The 21,338-nt window shown below is 25.0% G+C and overlaps 2 protein-coding genes across 3 annotated transcripts; one reads left to right on the top strand and one right to left on the bottom strand.

Annotated features, from left to right (window-relative positions):
• Positions 1-208: 208 nt before the first annotated feature.
• LOC113552411 (modular serine protease-like) lies at positions 209-7,149 on the top strand. Its single transcript, XM_026955296.1, has 12 exons — positions 209-494; positions 1,292-1,349; positions 1,697-1,813; positions 1,904-2,125; positions 2,378-2,592; positions 2,732-2,962; positions 3,227-3,367; positions 3,436-3,569; positions 3,647-3,814; positions 4,557-4,719; positions 5,004-5,194; positions 6,622-7,149. The coding sequence occupies exons 1-12, from the start codon at positions 443-445 to the stop codon at positions 6,742-6,744; spliced, it is 1,815 nt and encodes a 604-aa protein (XP_026811097.1). The 5' UTR covers positions 209-442; the 3' UTR covers positions 6,745-7,149.
• A 4,093-nt stretch (positions 7,150-11,242) lies between these two features.
• Positions 11,243-20,387, bottom strand: LOC113552040 (condensin-2 complex subunit G2-like). 2 transcript variants are annotated; one of them, XM_026954705.1, is made up of 21 exons: positions 20,368-20,387; positions 20,194-20,252; positions 19,949-20,075; positions 19,486-19,749; positions 18,808-18,984; positions 18,529-18,714; positions 18,154-18,267; positions 17,904-18,089; positions 17,642-17,815; positions 16,793-17,146; positions 16,380-16,686; positions 16,090-16,313; positions 15,704-15,979; positions 15,449-15,634; positions 14,086-14,261; positions 13,856-14,022; positions 13,562-13,752; positions 12,604-12,738; positions 11,707-11,853; positions 11,412-11,632; positions 11,243-11,321 (listed from the first exon to the last, which is right to left on the bottom strand). In XM_026954705.1, the coding sequence occupies exons 3-21, from the start codon at positions 20,036-20,038 to the stop codon at positions 11,243-11,245; spliced, it is 3,654 nt and encodes a 1,217-aa protein (XP_026810506.1). In that variant the 5' UTR covers positions 20,039-20,075; positions 20,194-20,252; positions 20,368-20,387. The 2 variants fall into 2 exon arrangements, with proteins under 2 accessions (XP_026810506.1, XP_026810504.1); XM_026954703.1 differs by lacking the exon at positions 20,368-20,387 and having other exon boundaries at positions 20,201-20,308.
• Between the last annotated feature and the right edge of the window lie 951 nt (positions 20,388-21,338).

Raw genomic sequence — 21,338 nt, 5'->3', positions numbered from 1 at the left:
CAGTAGTCACTAAAATGTTAAATGTTTATAAGACAAAATGAACAATTAATGTGATAAATGTTTAAAATTAATTTTCTAAATTTACAACATATACTTAACATACATCGTAGTGGGAAACAATCTGTCTCCCACCTTTTTTTCGAAATAATGATCATAATTTTAGTTGTTTGGTAGGTACTTCAACCAATACCATCTGAACCATTATTAATATGAAACTCCTGCCTAACAGTTGTATAATATTATCACTGGTTAATATATCCCTAAAAATACAAAAATAATAATTTTATAAGCAATATACACATGTTATTTTTCGGTAATCATTCAAAATTGTATAATGAATAGTATTTTTTTTTCATGAATAATTTACCATAACTTAATAGTAGGTAGATAAATATTTCATAAATAACCTGTTAATAACATAATATTATTTTCGTCACCAGTCATGAAGTCAACATATACTTTTAATCTGATCATATATTCATGCTTCATATTGGGTATGTATGTTTAAATATTATAAACCCAGTGTATATTAATATTATTTAAGTTAGAATTTTAAGAGTTCCTTTATAAAAATCAAAATCAAAAGTTCTTTATTACTACATAATAATATTATAATTTATTATAATCTATGACATATATAATCACATATTATAGAATTCGTTAAGTATATATAAAATAGAGATTCCTTAAAAACTGAAGCATCGTCCCGGTTAATTTAGAATTTTCATAAATAATATTTTGGTGTAATTTTAAGCATTAATAAAACTATAAACTATGTTTTATAAATTTTACTCTAATTTCTATATTTTTATTAAAACAATATTGAGGTTTAAATGACGACCATAACTTTTCAATTATGAATTAAGCAGATAATTTTTTTAAATGTTGATAGACGTATCTAAGTATCTGAATTTCAATTTGAATGAGTAGTTTCTGAGGTTGAGGTACCTATTAAAATTTACGTATACATTGTGAATAATAACCGTTAAATACGGTATTACCAAAATATAAAATATATATAATATTGATTAAATAGAGTATTTCTTATACTCAGAAAATGATTAAAAATTATAGAATGTTTATAGATTAATATTAATTAAGTATCTCAATTTCCAAATCATTATAGCCCCTATATTTTCCAAACCTACTATCATAGACCTATTACCCTTAGTATACAAAGTTAAATAACTCAAAAATTATTTGTTTGAATTTAAAGAAAATATATATTAATCATCAAACAATAGTTTATTATTATATACGAATTATAATTTATATTATTTAATTATTTTAGGAACGGTCGTTTTGTGTGATAGAGAATTCAAAAAACGACAAACAAAATCTTGCAATAAGTAAGTATAGTAATTAATAACTATTGATTTTATGTATGATGATTTAACTTTTAAACATATTTTTAAGTACCTAAACACTATAATTAAGTTAAGAATCTTAATTATTATCAAATCTTTTATTTAAGTTGTTTAAAAAAATAACGTTTCTATTCGCCTTTTATTAAGTTTTATAATTATTATTATATATTATATATATAAATATAGATAAACGTTTATTCTAAACAATATACATTTATGAATGTATCACGCGTGTATAAAACACAGATTTAGGTACCAATAGTATCATACAAGATTAATTAATTATAGAATAAATATTATCCTTAACATACTTAGTTTTTTTCTTCTAGAGAAACAGAATACACTTGTGGATCCGGCCAATGCATTGATATCACATCTATTTGTGATGGATTACGAGATTGCATTGATGGATCTGATGAAACAAAAGTTATATGTGGATCGACCATGTGAGTTGATTATGGTCGAGAATATAAACATATGTTTAATAAAACTATTATATAATAATTAATATTAATATTTTACATTAACATTTAAAGGTGTCCAACATATGCATTCAAGTGCACATACGGTGCTTGTATAAATGTAGAAAGTATATGTGATGGTGTAGAACAGTGTTTTGACGGTTCTGACGAGAAAGAATGTACCGATTTAATTTCACCACCAGTAACTGTAGGCTCTGTAGAAAACTCTGAAAATATTACAATGGTATCGACAACTACAGAATCAGTCTACTATACCGACATCTACAGTATCGATAACTAGGACTACTTCGTTGCCTACAGTAATTACACTAAGCAGACCAAACAATTCGATGGGAGATTCTTCTAAACAAAAGTACTCGCACTTGAATTTTTGACCTATGCGTATTAATTATTAAAATGTCAATATTACGAATATTTCAAAGAATTTTAGTGTTATAAAAAGATACTTAAATTATTTATGTTGACAAAAAATACTTGTTTAGTGAAATGGTTTAACATATCATATTATTACGTTAATTTTGCCTTTAGCAAAACTTGCGTGATACCAAACATCGAGGGAACCGAGCACTTTTTTAAGGATTCAATTCAAAACATTCCCGTTTCAAATGGGGCTGTTGTTGATCCTTATCGCATAGTTGAAGTAGAGTGCGAAGAAGGATATTATAAAACTATTCCGTACAAATTTATGGTTTGTTCTGAGTCTGGACAATGGAAGCCATTTGTTTCTAATAAATTTTGTTTGAGTAAGAACTGTATAATTATATTAATTATTGCTCCATGTAAACAAATAATAATTAAGACAATAAAAGACATGTAGATAAATATAAATTATATAAGACGGTATTTGCAATTAATAATTTAATATTTCCCCTATGTTACTAGAAAAATGTCCTCCTATGGTATCAGATATATTAGATATTAAATGTTCACTGAACGGATATAATGTAAATTGTTCAACACCATCAGAACCCGGTACTATATTAACACAATCGTGTAAAGTCATGAATTCACATCATTTATCAAAAGGACAAGAAATAACGGATACTTCTAAAGAGTTGCTTTGTCTTAAAAATGCAGAATGGAATGGACAACTACTTACCACTTGTACATCACGTAATTAAAATATAATACATTTTCGTACAGTATACTTTAATACTGACTTTGCATACGACAGATTGAACATTTTGAAGCTCAGTAATTTAGATTTAGATTTTTATAGTTCAATTATTTCCGTGTATACAATACTTATTTAACTTAAGTTTTATACTTAAATTTATATATTTTCAAACTGTCAATATTTATTTTTAGTTTTTAAGCTTAATTTTTGTCTAGGATTATCAAAATAGTAATTTGTGTATTAATCTTGTACTTCTACAGGTAAAGAATTAATTCCAAATAAAATGAAAGAATCATCTGTAACAGCACCTTGGAATGTGGAAATATATAAAATTAATAGCGATGGTCATTATTACCGAACATGTGGAGGAACACTGATTGCTCCAAATTTAGTTATCTCTGGTAAAAATTATATTATTCAACAGTATATAAACACATATTTAGTTAAAAATAAATTTTAATTTTTTTAGCTGCTCATTGTTTTTGGAAAAAGGGGTTAAGGAGGACAATTATAACAAATGAAAACAATAATATTAAAATTGCCGTCGGAAAAGAAACTAATTATTTTTCTGTGATAGACAATAAATATACACAGTTTATAGACGTAAATAATTAATATAAATAATATGAAAACTGATAATTAATACATTAACTATTATAATAAAATCTTTAAATTTTTAGATAAAATCAATTTATCTTAAGGAACGTTATGATGGCTCATTTGGAATGTATGCTGATGACATTTCTATAATTGTGTTAGCAACCAACATTGCCTTTAGTAATGGTGTTTTGCCCGCTTCTATCGATTGGTCATCAAAATATTCGCTTTCTAATGGAGATTTAGGAAAGGTAAAAACATTGTTTACAAATTACTCACCGTCTTATATTGTGATTTATTTAGGATAATTAACATCATATTTAGCATAGATATGTGTACACTTGTTTTCGTAATTCCAGAAGAAACTAAAAATTACATCTACATTATTTAAATTGCTTAAATAGTATTAAGACATTAATTTATCAATAACAACTACTTAATAGTAACCTCTTATTACCTACATACTTTAGTGGTAGTAAAGGTACCTATTTTGGTAACCTATATAGTAATCTTAAATCTATATTGCTGTTATCATCATTAAATTTCCTTATTATGCAATAATAACTCAAAAACAAAACAGATTATACAAATATGCTACCTATTCGAATATTTAAAACAATTTATAAACTAACTAATTGTTAATCCTAGGTTTTAGAAACCCTGGATTGCTTAGTTATTCTTAAGTTACTTAACTTTTTTTTAATGAATGTGTATTAATAATTGACTGTTGATTATTAATAGGTAGGTACATAGTTATATTTTCAGTAACATACTATCCAATTTAGTAACATATTATCAAAAGTAATTGGATATTAACATTAAATTTCATTCATCTACTTCTATAGATAAATAGATAATATATGTCTATATATGCTCGTATAATAAAGTGTATTATTATTTATTTTAAAATGTATAAGTGGTACAATCACTGTGTTTATTATACCTAATTTTACACAATCTTAATAAATATTGTAAAAATGTTATATTTTTTAGATGTTTGGCTTGGGAATCAATAATACTTGTACTGGAGAAAATAAATCGATATTAAAATTATATACTTTATCATATATTGACCATAGTACATGTCGGCAAATGTACAGAAATGGATTTGAAAATTACATTACCAGAGATAAAGTTTGCACTGATTATAAATTAGGTAATAAAACACCTATGATTTTTATAGCTTAGTGGTGTATTTACCGTGAGGGGGAGGGATTGTTTTCTTATTTTAATTATTCATGGTGCTTTTAATCATAAAATATGAGTATCTTTAATTATAAGAACGTATATGACCGAGTTAAAAAATAGTAAATACATTATTATATATAGTACCTACCTGGCTTGTCTAGAGAAAATTATAAAGGTACAATGTAATTTATGTTTTTGTTTAATGTATATAAACTGAAAAATAAACGTATTAATATATTTTTAAATTTTTAGTTGCAGGAGAAAAAAATCTTTTAGGTTTTGGCGGTTCGGGCTTAATATTTGAACAGTATGAACACAATATGCCTGTACAATTTTTAACTGGAGTACTTAGTATCAAGGATTTAAATTCAATGAAATCAGTAGCAGTATTTACAAGCATACAACACCACATACAATGGATTCGTAATATTTATTTAAATCATGTAAGTGCACCATAAATTGTAAGTGTATAAGTGCTCGAATCGGAGAGGAACGCAGGGCGACGAAGTTTCCCTTCTACTTTTTACCGATATGGAGGGACGGTAGAAACTACGCCCGAAATATTTTTTTTTAATGTAGATTTAAATTGTTTACAATTTTAGATATTTTTTTTAACTAAAATGTCTTTCTAGTTTGTTTAAATGATAACATAATCATCATAGTTATTAATTGTCTTTTAATAGTGACTGAATGTATGAAGTATATTGGGTGAATTTGAGAAAATTTAGTGCCGATCAATTCCTATTCATTTACATGGATTATATTTAGAATTTGTATGTATGCAGCTAAAATTTAGTTTTTTTAAATAATTAGTCTTGTTGCGAGAGAGGGATGTGGGAGGCAAAGTTCTTCGACCCCCACAGTTTTTAAATCATTAGATTAAGCTTCTATACTTATGTTTTCCTGATTCGAGCATTGTATATAACGTATATTGCATATGGACAAAATAGTACGTATATAACTTATATACCTAGTTGTTATGAAATTATGAATAATAAATTGTAAAAATTAATAAGCACATACTTTTTAAGAAACATTTCATGTATTATTGACATTATTCCATCCATAAAACATTTCACAGTTTATGTATTATTTAAATCACTTTTATTATTTTGTGACTTTAAGTTAGTATTACATAAATAATAAATATTAGGACGGTTATATTTAAAAAAATAATTTTAAATATTATAAAATAAATTTGTAACTTTATATATAATATAATATTTTATAGTTAATTTATATAGCTATTAACAGTAATTAACAGTTTATTGCTTATTTGCACATTGTAATACCTATGCAATAATATTTTTTAAAGTTAATATTATATATATATATATTTCATTAAAAACAAAATATACTTTGAGATGACTTAAAACGCGTATAATGTTGAACTGTTAAAATAATACAATAAAAATAAAAATGAATTAGAATTTACAATGAAATATATTATTATGTTTAATAAATTTAATTGAATCGTTCATAATAGTTTATCGTGAAAGTGTTCTCCTTGGGTATCTGCAGATATAATATAATATATTAGGTATAGTTAGTTATATGGAAACTTTCAATTAACTTATTAATTTTTTTTTTTTAATATATAAACAACCAGCAATATGGTTTAAAATAATAAAAATCATAAATATCATTGAGTTCAAGAAGAAATAGATTTACCATACATAAAACTAAATTTGGAAATTAAAGGTATATATGAAAAGAATTATATAGTACCTAGGTACCAAAAACATTCAAAATTAAATAATTTTGATTTATTAATATAGATATTATACATTTTTTTTTAAATAGGTATTAAATAAAAATAACATGGCATTTAAGAATGTACTTAATTTTAAACTCTGAATACTTTTTTCAGGGAACTAAACCTATAAGAATAAGGAGCCAACGTTATACTCCAGTAAATTATTTATTACATAATATTAGCCAAATAGTCATCTCAAAGTTTTTATCAGTCATCGGAACCTCTTCGCTTATATAGCTGACCTCCTGCACTAAATAAACGTTCCACGTGAGCTGAAGAAGGAGTTGCTGTAGCCTGTAATAGATTGAATATACCTAAGCATTTTTTTTAAACTATTGGAAAATCTATAGCGGAGTTTTAATATTGATGTTTGAAAAATAATTATTTGCAATAATTTGTATACCTACCATTATTTTCAACATATTGGTTTTATTTTAAATAGGTTATAGGTATGAGCATTGAGCATAATCCAAAACAGTAATGACTATCATTTGGTTATTCGTGACGAAAATATTTTATAATAATGTGTTCTTGAGAATTGTATATTTATGATTTGTACCTACTACACCTACCACCTATCAGAATATTACTTATTAGTATTTATTATTATTATTATTATTACAACATGTCAATATGTCCGTATACCGCGGTTTAGTATGTTATCTATATATGTTTAATTACATTTTTGATTTCCTATTTTAGTAAATGTTTATGCAATATGCACAATCAAACAATAATAATTTTAATATATGTATTACCTATTTTTAAAATAACGAGATTTGAATTTGATTAAAAGTAACTCGTTATTTATTAAGTATTTAAGTTTATATCAATAAAATTCAGTAAGGTAATAAACATGAAGTTAATGGAAATTAAATTTAAAAAAATTAAAATTAACTTGACTTTTAATTAATTTTAACTTTTTAACTCGTTTATGCCCAAGCTTGGACATTTGGCGGTGGCGGTGATAATGAAAAGTGGCCGTGGAAAAATGTATACTACCATTGATTGTAGAAAATAGATTATTATTAGGGCGTCCAATAATTGGGCCAAATGGGCCACCATTAAATTTTAAATTTTTATAAATTAATATTTAATAAGTTTTATTTGGAGTTCAATCAAAAGTGTTTATTATAATTAGAAGCGCAGGAACATTAAAAGCCAGGAAACAAACTTGAATTCGAAAAAGTTATAGGTAGGTATTATTAATTAAGAAATACGAAAAAGGGAAAATAGACAGTTTTGCTTTTGTAAAATTTGTATCATATTATTTAAGAAAAATATTATGACGTATATTCTATAACCAATGGCATATTATATGATTGTCTATTGTCATAATTAACATAGTAGTAATTATCAAGTTCCAAGTGGTATCTATACGGGGTGGCAGGTAAAATCTGCCGGTTTGGGTTGTGCCGGTGTCGTCACTGCGAGATTAGTAGGTTTAGGGTGTTGTTATTACAAGCTGTAATAACAAGCTCAAGCTCCTTAATTCCCTATACGCGCCTATAAACGTATTATAATCGAAAAATATCCTGTATTTTAACCTTTACGAATTATAAATAAAAATATTCCTCTTTAATATTGGATTATTTGTATTTAAACGTGATATAACATAATATTTCAAAATCGACAATGTAGAAATCAAAATTATACGATTTCTATATCAAAATTATTCATTATAAACACAAAATAAAATTCAATCTATGCCAAAAATATACACATCTTATACTGGATAGGTATAAACGAAAAATAAACGGTAATAGGTATTGAAATCCAAATGATGTTGTTTATACCTACACTTAAATTTATTCGTTTTGAACACGAAAATTATTAAAAAAGAAAACAATATGTAAGTGTACACTGTACATACCTGCAAGTATATTAAAAAAATATTAGTTTTCAACACCCAACTTAAACGTATAAGTTTTACATAAAATAAACCACATAATATCCAAGTGTATTTTACATTAAACTAGCTGACCCGGCAAACGTTGTTTTGCCAAAAATCTTGCTGTAGCTTTTTCAATTCAAAAAACATTCCGGAATTGAAAAAGAAACAAAAAATTTTTATAAAAAATATTAAAAAAAGGGTTTTTCCAAAAATTTTTTTGTATAAATCTTTTCCTGTCAATTACGAACAATTGAAAAAAAAAATTTGAGCCAAATCGGCCCAGCCGTTCTCAATTGATGAATTGTTATACATTTTTGGCTCCATTTTTACATATATAGATAGATAAAGTGAAATATATCAGGTATATTATGTTTTCTCTTGTAGTAAATTACTTATTTACTCAAGCATAATAATATACAAATTTTCAATCTTAATACTTTTTATATTTTAAGCGTGGCAATGAATATTGATTTTGCAATGATGTGTTTTTTTAAAGTGACCTATACAATATAAAGCACCTAGTCGATAAAATGGCAATGCTTAAATTTTTAACTTTGAGAATGGTTTTGGATAGCAAATTGGATCTAGTATGTATACTGGAGAATTAAAAATTAAAAATTAAGGAAAACGGAACTTTTTAAGACTTTAAGTTAACTTTTGACAAAATCGAATTTTTTTGTTTAACTTGAAAACGAATAACTGTGGGTACTTGAAATTTTCACTTTATGTTTATATTATAATTTTCTATTTACGATAACTCGATCAATTTTTTAAAATTTTTTTTTTTATAAATGTAGATTTAAAATTATTTGCTAGGTAAAAATGCTATAAAATTTATTACAAAGCACCTCATAATTTCTTAATTTCTCAATTAAAAATATCGAAAATTTAGTCACAATATTTTTTGATAGGTAACCGATAAGTTAAAATTTTGACTAAATTCGTCAAAATCTCAAAACTGTACAAATTATTTAGTAGTTAGAAATTCAAAAAACGTTTAGTTTTTATAAGTTTTCAACCTAAAGTCCGATTCGTGAAAACTGGCGATCGCAAACGATTTCAAAGTCGATCGTGTTAGAATTTATTTTTAGGCTACGCTCACGAAAATTAATCATGGTGATTAGGTTTTTTAGGTGAAGTATATTTTTAGTAGATCGCGGCCAAAAAAGTTTGGCCGCCCCTGATGCAGGTTTTCATTCTATTGTGACCATCTGTAGTTGCGGTCCGGAAGAACGGCGACGCGGCACGTAACTGTTGGCGATATTGTTTTCTGGCGAGGATTCAGGAGGGGGGGCTATGGGTGCTCGGGCACCCTCTGTTGTCTAAGCCACTAACAATATAAAGTTATATTATTTATTTTTTAAAATAAAAATTTTAATATTGGTGCTTTCCGATGTTGTTGTGCAACTATTGGTAGTTGGTTATCGATAATTAAATAAAAAGTGGAAAGGTATAACTTTTTTTTTTGAGCACCCTCTGTTAATATTTTCTGGATCCGCGCCTGATTGTTTTGTTCATAGGAACTTAAAACTTTTACGTATAATATATTATTATGAATTTCACAATACGCAATGACATTTTTTATTTATTTTAAAATATTATGTATTTATACTGTTCTAGTTGTTCTACGATATTTACAGAAAGATGTTTTACATATTTCTTTACTGTAGTTTGAGGAATTAAAGATTAAGAAAGAAGTCTATAGATGTTTTAATTATGTCATTAATCCCATAAAATCAATTATAATAGTATTAAAAATATATTTAAAAAATTAAAATTAAATTTCTAAGATATCGATAACTACGACAAAAGTATAACAGGTAATTAAAAAGTTTCAAAAAATAAATAGCATGTACAGAATTTTTTATGATAATTATAGAACTTTATAATGACAACATCATAATATTTATAATTAAATATTGTACATGTAATGAGAACTGTACATAAGTAATGTAAGTACTGCTTGGACAGATATGGCAGAATGGGAATACATTGACATATTATTACTATATTAGCTGATATGCTATATGCCTGTATACATTCAAATAAAAACATCATATATTTGATATTTGCTTAAAAGATTCAGAGAAAAAGGTACATTAAAAAATTCATCTAAAAGTGTTACGATAAGCGCATAACTAAAATAAATAGTTTACAATTCCCAATATGTTAGATTTGGGTTATAAGAATCAAAGTAGCATATTGTACAAACACATGAATACAATAACGCTATGTTATTCAAAATGGAATTGCACTGTTCATTGTCCTCACCTCTGTGGTTTACATTTAAATTTATTACAGTTAAAAATGTTTAAATACATTTAATATTGTAATTATAACCTATCAGTATTTATAATTTTTAATTATACATTGTAATGTAAGATACAAAATATTTAGAAGTAAAATAAAAGTATACTTTTAACACAAACAAGTCTTATTTAAAATTCACATTTTTGTTCATAAGTTAATTAAGTAAAGTTTTATTAATATGTCAAATAACACCATACATTTTTTAGAAAAATAATAAAGTATGAATTTATATACAAAAAAAAAAAAAAAAATGATTAAAGTAATGCTAAAAAAATATTGTATTTTGTTCAATAAGTATTTTAATGATACCTGAGCATCACATTACATCATCATACATGGTAAATTTCTAAATATTTCTTATTTCAATTTAATAAAAAAAAATGTTTAATATAAATTAGCAAACATAAATTTCTTTGCTGGTTTTAAACATGATAATAATATATATAAATATATATAATACATTATATTATTTCGCCATTGTTTTATTTTAAATAAGAATATTTTTCCTTGTTTAGGGAAAACTTAATTGTATTACTCAGATAAAGTAACATGTAATTGCTTAGCAGTTGCGATCAAAACATTGCGTCCTTTTTGTTTGAAATTCGTTACTCTGTAATAAATATTGAATTATTCCATAATTTATGTAAATATACATAATTATTGATTATTATGTAATTAAATATATTAAATTATCTCTTACTCATTACTGAAGTTAGATGTTTCTAAAATAGATAAGCCTCGATTAGCATTTGTATTATTTATTGTACAATTATCACCGAGCAGAGTTCTAGTTTTGTCATGCTCCATCAAATTTTTATAAAGCAGTTTTACAACTGGTTCAAGATCAATTGTTATTGTTTTACTTAATTGAAATGATAAAGTATAAACATAAGATATTGCAGATAGCAATAAGACACAATCCTATAGTAAAATTAAAAACCGTTAATACAAATTCATAATAATACTAGAATATTTTTTATATATTGAATTGTTACATTTTTAAATACATCAGATGAGAATATTACAACTGCATTAGATGAAAAATGTTTTCTTAATTTTGCATTGCTTAAAATCATTGCTGCTAACTGATAACTAGCAAATGGCATTTCGGTGAGGTGTTCATTCAAATCAATTTCGTCAATCTAAAATGAAAAAAAAAAACATTGGATAATACAGAAACAATGTATGTATTATATATAAATATTAACAAGCCATATTATTTTTGAACAAGTTACTTTTCTGTTACCCCAACTACCATTGGTTTAACTTCATTATCTAGACTATATGTGTTGACTATCGTCAGTACTGTTAAACAATAATATTAGTCGTATCTAACTGACGTTCAAATTTATTATTTTAGTAATAAATTAGTATTTATAATTACGAATCTTTGGAATTTACCGAATAGTGAAAAAGATGCTGTTAAATTCTTTCAAGAGAAAGGTTTACTTCCAAGACGCCATCAATCTAAAAATGGTCGTTAAAAATAATTATAGATCTGGAAAATGAAGTTTTTTGGAAATGCAATATTAATAAGGCATGTCAACATGAGAGAAATATGCGTATTGGTAATTGGTTTGAAAATAGTCATTTGTATTTTTTAATAATACTTCATTTTATAAATTGCTGGAGTGTAGAAATGACCTCCATTAAATTTTGTTAACAGCATTTAAATATGAATCACGGCATTATATTAATTATATAAATGACAAATTCATGTTGGTCGAGACTTTGAGGAGGTAGTCGAGATAATGGAATTGAGACTCGTGCGGTAGTCTGGATAACGGAAAAGTACCTTGAATCATTATTAATATGGTATTTTAGAACATGAAAAAGTAAACTGGATTTAATTAAGTTACAACATTATTTAATAACATTGTTTAAAAACTCACTTCTCGAATTTGATTAGCAATAATATTCATTATAGTTTCAATGAGTGTCATAAAAACTTGATTAAATTCCACTGTATTAATTTTATAAATTTCCAAAATCTGCATAATTAAGTTATTACGAAAAGTTTTTGGATCCTAAAAATGATTAAATACATTAAATACTCAGTTATTAATTTAAAACAGTTTAAATAAAAAATGACTTTTCAACATACAATTGTTCATTTTAAATATAAATATAATAGTTATACTTAATATACTGCTATAATAGTGTAAATAGTGTAATAATTTTAAATACATAAATTTATGTTGTAGTAAGAACTTATAGTAGCTAAGGGAGTTAGTAAGAACCCAATTTTACTGATAGTAAAAACTCAATATATTTTATTATCATCTAGTTTTTATGTCTCATTTCTCAGTTAGGGATATTAATTTTAAATGATTTTTAATACTAGTTTTTATAGTATTAATATCATATTACATCTAATAGTAATTTAGCTTTAATATGTGTATTTAAACAATTTATAAAAAAAATATATTCAGTATTTATTAAATTAAGCATGGTGCACTGTTGTCACATTTAAATTGTATACTATGTTATTTTATTTATAGTTACATAAATCAGCTAGATATTTTTAAGACAATAACAATGAAAATCTTGTTTTATGTGATGAATGAAGATAATATGTATGATTAATACAATTGAGTTCTTACCATAATCTTAAGTTACAAATAGTTATTAGTTATTACTAGAATTTATAGTTTTTTCTGCAACATAAATAAGAATAAATATATTAATTGTAATATCATAGGGTTTTTATTTGGGTGCAAAAATCTATAATTTTTCATAAAAAGATACAATTAAATAGTTAAGGTATAATGAATAGCAGCTTTTATTAAATAATCAAGATATTTCTTCTTTTGTTTCATTTTTCCTAATAAAATATTTAAAATAACTCACCCCAATAACACTAATAAAACGATCTGCATTATACTTAGATTCACTGAGAACTGATATAATACTACAGACACAATTTGTCAGTAATGATGTATCATTGAAAAGATTATCCATATATTTTAGATAGTTAAAATATTTTGAGACATGTGCTAAAGTTGCAATCATTGATGTTAAAAGCCAAGGACCTAAATAATCTAAACATCAAAAAATAATTTTAAATATCATTTAAGTCATATTCAAATAAATAAATATGTTTTTACAAAAAATGAATGTATAATGTATATAATATCAACTTACTATGCAAGACAGTAGCACAAAATGTAATATAATCATCCAGATATGCTGTATTCACAAAAGCCATTAAACACATATTTAATGTTATTTTATTAACAATTTCTATTATTTTAACAGCAAATTTAATAGTAGCTTCATCTTTATGGTGTAAATCAGAAATAAGAAGATTGCTGGAATTTTAATTAATTATTGATTTGTGTTTAATAGTTTAACTTACTATTATAAATACTAACTTTGTGACCCAATCTAAAATAGAAGTTTGATACTTTATTATTTCATCAATGTCTTTTTCTTGACTATGATAAATTATATGTAATCGATTATGCAATAAGAATAACTCAATTAAAACTTCATCTGATAATAAGTTACTTAAAACATTATCTGAAGATATTCGGTTTTCAATTGCTGCCTAGATAATAAAAATACATAAATAAGTAAAAACTATACATGTATTAGTAAAGAAAATCAGTTCATTAAAACGTTTAAAATTAGCAAAAAACAAATGAGAATACAGTGTTAGAGTTTAAATCAAAACTGACTCATGTGACAAAGAAATAATAATGCTTAGGTTGAACAGAGTATATATTTAAAGCCAAATGATTCTTACTACTTTACTTTTATTTAAAGGTAAGGGGTAGATAAAATAATTGAACCTATTGCAGAGGTAATTTTATGGATTAAATAAGGTGATGGAACTCACTTTCAACCTTTGTATTTTGTTTTTTGTACTATTAAAAGCAGAAATTATTTGAAACAACAAACACAATACATTATTTTATCAACTTAATAATTTAATAGTATTTATTAGTACTAAACGGATTGTCCATGTTATCATGTCACTTAAAAGAATTATGTGCAGGGAGATTATTGAAAAACTTTGCCTTAAAACAGAAAATTATACTTTATATTTAAATGCTTTAATTTACTATTTATGTTAGATTAAATATAATATTTCTGATCATGAAAATATTCATACTGAATTTATAAGGGTAATAAGTACCTGCAGGGAGAAGCTGAGACAAGCCTATAAGCAGTGGCCGATTTATGGGGGGGGCCTGATGGACCTTGCCCCCTCTATTGGCACAAGTTAAATACGCATTTAAAATTATTGTCTATTTGTATGTATTTGTTAATTACTCAAAAAATTTAAGATTTGCGTTTTGGACTATTCCCCTCCTCCCCAAAAAAAAAATTAAATCCTGGATCCGCCACTGCTTAAAAGTTATAATCTGTATATTGTATACTGACGCTTATGAATAATATTATTAGTTTCATATTATAGTAGTATAATGAATTGACTTAATATTGAATTTAGGGGTAAGAACATTTTCTATTTAATTGATATTTTAATTTAGAAGCAAATAAATAAGGGTTTTTAGATTTATAAATCTTTTCAAATTTAAAAAAATCTGATAATACAGAAAATGAGTACATGAATATTTCATGGTTTCTTAATGCATTCAATTTATGGCAATGTAAATTATCAATCTGTATACATAAATATGCGACCTACCTAAACTTAGTATAATTTTGAAATGATAATCATTTGTAAATTAATTAATATATTAACTATGTAAAAATGAAGTTTTAACTTACTTTAACACGCTTCAGATATAAGAAAAGATCGTAGGTATTTTTTTTATTGACTTCAGAATCTGTAAGTGTTTTTTGTGTTTGAAAATTAGTAAGCATTGAGTTTATTAATAAGATACCAGTCATCGGTTTACATTCATCAAAATTTATTTTGAATCTGACCCTTTTTCCTCTATCAATTTTAGAATCCTATGTTAAAATATAATATTGCTTAATATTGACTTTTACAACATGATTTTTATTTTAACAACACTATACCGGGTATTGAGTTTCATTGAGATTTAAAGTTTTGAATGCTTCATCAAACCAAACATTCACAAATTGAAGTATTTCATAGCCTCGTTTCCACATGCATAATGAATAAACCAGACAACTAACTTTTCTCATATCAATTTCTTCTTCTGCGTGTTTTATATCATAAGGCAATTGTTTTAAGGTGGATAATGCTGTGCTTGTTATAGATACATGAGCACTCAATTTCGATAAAGGCATTAAACTTGCTAAGCTAATTGCACTGTAGTAAGCATCACCTTCCTATAAGTAATGCAATAAAAAATTTATTATTTAGTCAGTAATTGATTAATTTGTTTGCAAATTGTTTTGACTTTTAGGGTAAAAAAATTAAATAAATAAATAATAATTACCTTATAAAACTTAAATACTTTAATTAAACATGTGACAGAAGAATCTTGAATATCTTTTATTTGTTGCTGGTCTTCTTCATTCCTAAATTCATTACGATGGAGTATCATAAGGCAGTTTACACAATCCAAAATACAACATATATTATTATGTTCATTTTGTTCTTCTTCTTCATTATTACTAACTGATGAGCTGCAAGATGAATTTTGTGTATCATTGGCTGTATCTGGAATATAATATTATTTATGTAATGCTTTTTGAAATATTCTTATTAACACGTGAATTTTATTACCAGAATCATCATTTGATTTATGCCTTTTTGGAGGCATATCGTTTTCTTTGTCTATATTTTTTAAGCGTTCTTCCTTTTTTTTTAGTGCACCATACATAGTTTTTAACAGTGATAAAATAAGTCTGCAAGCACTATTAAAGTCTAAGTGTTTTTCTGAATAAATTATCAGTTTACGAAAAGCACTGGGATTAATTTTATAAAACGTATAAAATCTTCTAAGTGTTGTATGCCTATCTGCTACTTTACTTCCAATAAAATTATCAAAAATTAAATCAACAAGTAAAAGTCCATTTTGCTTATCTTCACGCTAAATAAATTAAAAATTTTAACAAATTAGAAAATGAAAATGCAATGGAAAAATTTTAATTATTGATAGACTTAAGTTTATAATAATATATAATATTTTTACTTACAGCAAGTGCAGAAGCAATATCTCTTAAATCAACTATTTTCGTAAAGTTGATTTTATCTTTGGAGTCTGCTGACTGGGAATCAATCTTTTTTATTTTCGATAGGAAATGTATAAAAGCACGTCGAACTTTTTCATTCTCATCATTAAATGTATTTTTCATTTTTGTTATAAGGAAAGGGTTCCTAAAATAACTATGGGATTTAAATTCTTCAAGTAATTGACAAAATCCATAGAATAGAACCCTCCGTACTTCAAATATACTTTCATCAATTAAACGTATAAATATTTTAAAACATTCAATTATTTGATCATCTTCAAATGAATTCCAAAAATATCTCATACAGCTACAAATTCCCTATAAAGATTCAAACCATATTGAGTTAAATTTATTAAATATATTTTAAATACAACAATTTCAATAGTATTGATATAAAGGATCATTTTTCTTAAATATCTTAATATTTAAAAAATTTTAAATTTAGTTCTCGAGAAATAGTTTGGAAATAGATATGAAAGATGATATAAACGAATTAAAAATGTTATAAATATTGTTTTATAAAATAACTTCAACACATTTAGTTTTTAGAGACAGTAATTACTAATTAGTGATATTATTATTGCATTATTTAGTTTAGTGGAATGGGCTTAATTTATTGTTTTGGATATTCTACCAATGAAGTCTGAGCACTAATATGTTAGTGTATTACAATAAAGTTAAATCAATTTGTTTTTAATAATTTTGTATATATATAATAAATAAAATGATAAATACAAAAATGTGGCATTAAAAGTAAAAAGTACATACCTAATAATCTCATATAGGTATTATTAACATAATATTTTTACATACTTTTATAGCAGCTATTCGAACTTGAGGACAAACATCCACTAATAAATCCAAAAATGCATTTTGTTGTTTTATTAAAAACCTTGAAGATACTTCTCGACCTTCTCCTCTTTTTTCTAAAGGATAAGCTCTTGCTAAAATATCAGTAGCGTTGCATCTAACCACACTAAATTCACTCTATTTTAGTAGGTACCGCAAATAAAAAAAAAATAGCTTTAAAAATAAAAATATAAAGTTATTATAAAAGTAAAATTGAAAAGCATACCGTTAGCTGTCTCCAAATAACAGGAGAATATAGCTTGGTTATTACTTTGCTGAACATTAAATGCTTTCTGTGATTTTGCAAACTTTGCAAAAGAATCAAAGCATTACGATAAGTATTAAAAGCTAAACCTGTTCGCCGTAATGTTAATGTTTTGGATATTAAGTCAAACATTTGTTCTTCAATAACCTGTAATTATATACTTACTATAGAATTATTAATTGCTATTAAGAATTATAAAAAAAAAAATTACTTCTTTTATGGATGAATTAGAATTTATCCATGCAATAAAATATATTTCCCCATATGCTTCAGCTTCTAATTTGTTTGCTTTTGGTAAATTTTGTTTGACTGTTTGATGAAATTTCTACAGAAAATATATAGAATATATTAACATGACATTTTAATAGTTATGTAGTGTGAGTTATTTATAATAAGCTATGGTGTTAAAAAAAAAATTCAAGAACAGTCAAATCCGCTTAATTAAGACATACCAGGTGATGATCTATTTGTTCCCGTTATACGACTGTCTCATTAAACGGATTTTACTGTATATTGACTTTAGTCTTTTAATATAAGCAATTAATATACGTATTGGTCTCAAATTATTTGATACTTATAATATTACATGAAATAGTTGTTGACTACATGTAAATATATCTGCTATAGCCAATTTTCCTGTTTCAGTTTCCAAAAACAATGTACACTTCATTAATTGTTTTAAATTGGGAACTATTAAATTCAATCCATTTATATTGGAAGATAAAGTGCTTACAAGTTTGCAAAATTCCCACAGTATAGTAGATAAAACTTTCTACAACATTGAAATAAAGATAAATATAAAGCACATTTTACAAAGAAAAAAATCATATTAAATATTATATTATAGGTAGTATCATATATTTACCATATCCGTTTTTTTTGTAGTCATTTTAATAGTATCAAATATATAGTTAAAAGTAAAAACAAAATTTTCAGTTAAAATTAAGTCCAAATTGATTACATTTTCAGATCCATTTCGTGTTGGTGAAGAAGTTACTAATTGCCAGAAGCTAACGCACATTTTTATTATATCTAATTTGAACTAAAAAAAATAATTAAATTATTCAACAAAGTATATTATGATATTCAGAAAAGTATTAATCACATATTTTACTATCGTGTACATCAGTTATGTACTTAAAATTATAAAATATTGTTTAAAAATAGTAATACAACAGATTTTTAATAAATTATACTTCAAGGGAATTAAAAAAAAATAATTTGGTAATAAAAAATTTAAGTTGATTTTTTTTCTGTATATACTCATCAACAATTTTAAGTCATCAACATATATGTAAATTTTATTATTAGAGAATAATAAATAGTAATTAGACCAACAAGCAGAATAAAATATACTATGCCAGTTATTGTGAGTCGTAAGTATATGTGAGTTTTTTTTAATGTAATTCGTTCATTTTTATAATTTAAAATATAAAAAAATGTTTACTTACACAGTATTATATTATCACTTATTACAGTTTTTAGTGTTATTTAATTACTATTATTAATATAATACTAATATATTAAATAATATAATATTTACCTTATACTTGAGATTTGTAGAGTAAAAAGTTTGAAATACCAGTATAGTTTTATAAAAATAATTTTGTGCATATACACTTATTATGTCTTCATCAGCGCATGTAATAGTATAGTTGACAAGGTTTAAAATAGATTGATAACATAACAATAACTCTACATCCTGTGTAATGTTTTCAACTAGTGTAATTTCCTTAACAAAATCATGTATCAAATTCCATAACTGATTGAAATTGTTTTCATCTAAGTCTTTTAATGAATTGTTATTCTAAATAGACAAAATTACATTAAATAATTTTTAGCTTTTTAATAATTTAAAGTATTTTAAGTAGGTATTTAATAAAATAATGATAAATAAATGTGAAAGGACAATTTTACTATTGAAATATTGATAGTTTTAAGCAAATGTTTTAATAATAAATTCATTGTTTTAAAGAAAAGTATAGATTCAAACAAAATAATCTTACTGTTATTTTTAATATGTCCTTTATCGGTTCTGGTAACTTGTTGCATTCTAACAACTTAGCTTTAATAGCTTTGAATGATTTTTCGGTCATTTTGATGTGTATTGTCCAATTCAACAGTATATCATGACTGAAAAATATTTAAAGTACACAATTTCAAAACTTGATTTATAAATGAACACAAACAAGTACAACAAAATATCTCTAATGGTATAAAAGTTATTTAAATGGAATACTATTATAATTACTTATTACTAGTTAAATAATTGTCAACATTGTTTATTCCACATTCTACATTTCGAGGATACTAGAAAAGTAGAAATATTAAATAAAAATTAGACACATCACACTAAATAAATAATAACAGTAGACACAAAATCATACTATCAATGTCCAGATAATAGAAAACAAAAAATACAAACAATCTTTACGTGATATTTAACCGCCAATTTGAGTAACGTCTGTTCACGACTTCCGTACATATCTTATCACTTACTGATAAGAAGGACATCGCAATACTGCATACTCTATTGCCTATGTATATATTAAAAGGGGCAATAATAAACAATTGTTTTCATAAACAATTCAAGATACAAAATGGATACCATTAATATTATTTCTATTGTACATTTGTACATTACATTACATTGTATACAAGAAATATTATACAAAAACCAATAATTCACAGTATTTAAAAATTATAGTTTACATTCGTTATCAATTAAATTTTACGGCTGTCAGAAAAAAAATCAAACCAATTTAATAATAATTCGTTGATCAGTTTTAAGAACTTTTGGAGTTTAGGATTTATCTTGTTTCTTGTGGATTTTAATAAATATTTGGCTGACCCACGAGTCGTGAACTCATGACCACGTTTTAATAAAGATTGGATTTCTAAAATTTGGTATTAGAAATGTTTACAAAATGTGTTATTGAAGCATGGCATTATACTAAGATAAGTTCCTAAATATGTCCATGTGCTGTACAAGAGAGTGAAGCGTACTAGCGTGCATAAGGGTTGTTCTTTTTAATTCAACATTCAAGAAAATCCAAGTATTTATGGCCACTAAAAACCGTATTTTTTGAAAAAAAAACTCGTATGTAAGTTTTCACGGCGAAGGATTTATTTTTGAACTTCGAAACCTTATACGCATTACTAAATGCGTTGCCGAAACAGTTTACGAACAAAAAAACGCAAAATTTTCGTTAAGTACGCTAAAACCACTTTTTTGAAAAAACTCGTTTGCAAGTTTTCGCGGTGAAGTATTTATTTTTCGACTGAAACTTTACATGCATTGTAAGACGGCTGACGGGTTGCCGAAACAGTTTGCGCACAAAAAAACACGAAATAATCGAGATTTTTATTTTATATTACTGCCGGCCCCTGTTATTT

The sequence above is a fragment of the Rhopalosiphum maidis genome, chromosome 2 (genome assembly GCF_003676215.2).
Source record: "Rhopalosiphum maidis isolate BTI-1 chromosome 2, ASM367621v3, whole genome shotgun sequence".
Classification (NCBI taxonomy): Eukaryota; Metazoa; Arthropoda; class Insecta; order Hemiptera; family Aphididae; genus Rhopalosiphum; species Rhopalosiphum maidis.
This window is presented reverse-complemented; position numbering and strand designations above follow the sequence as displayed.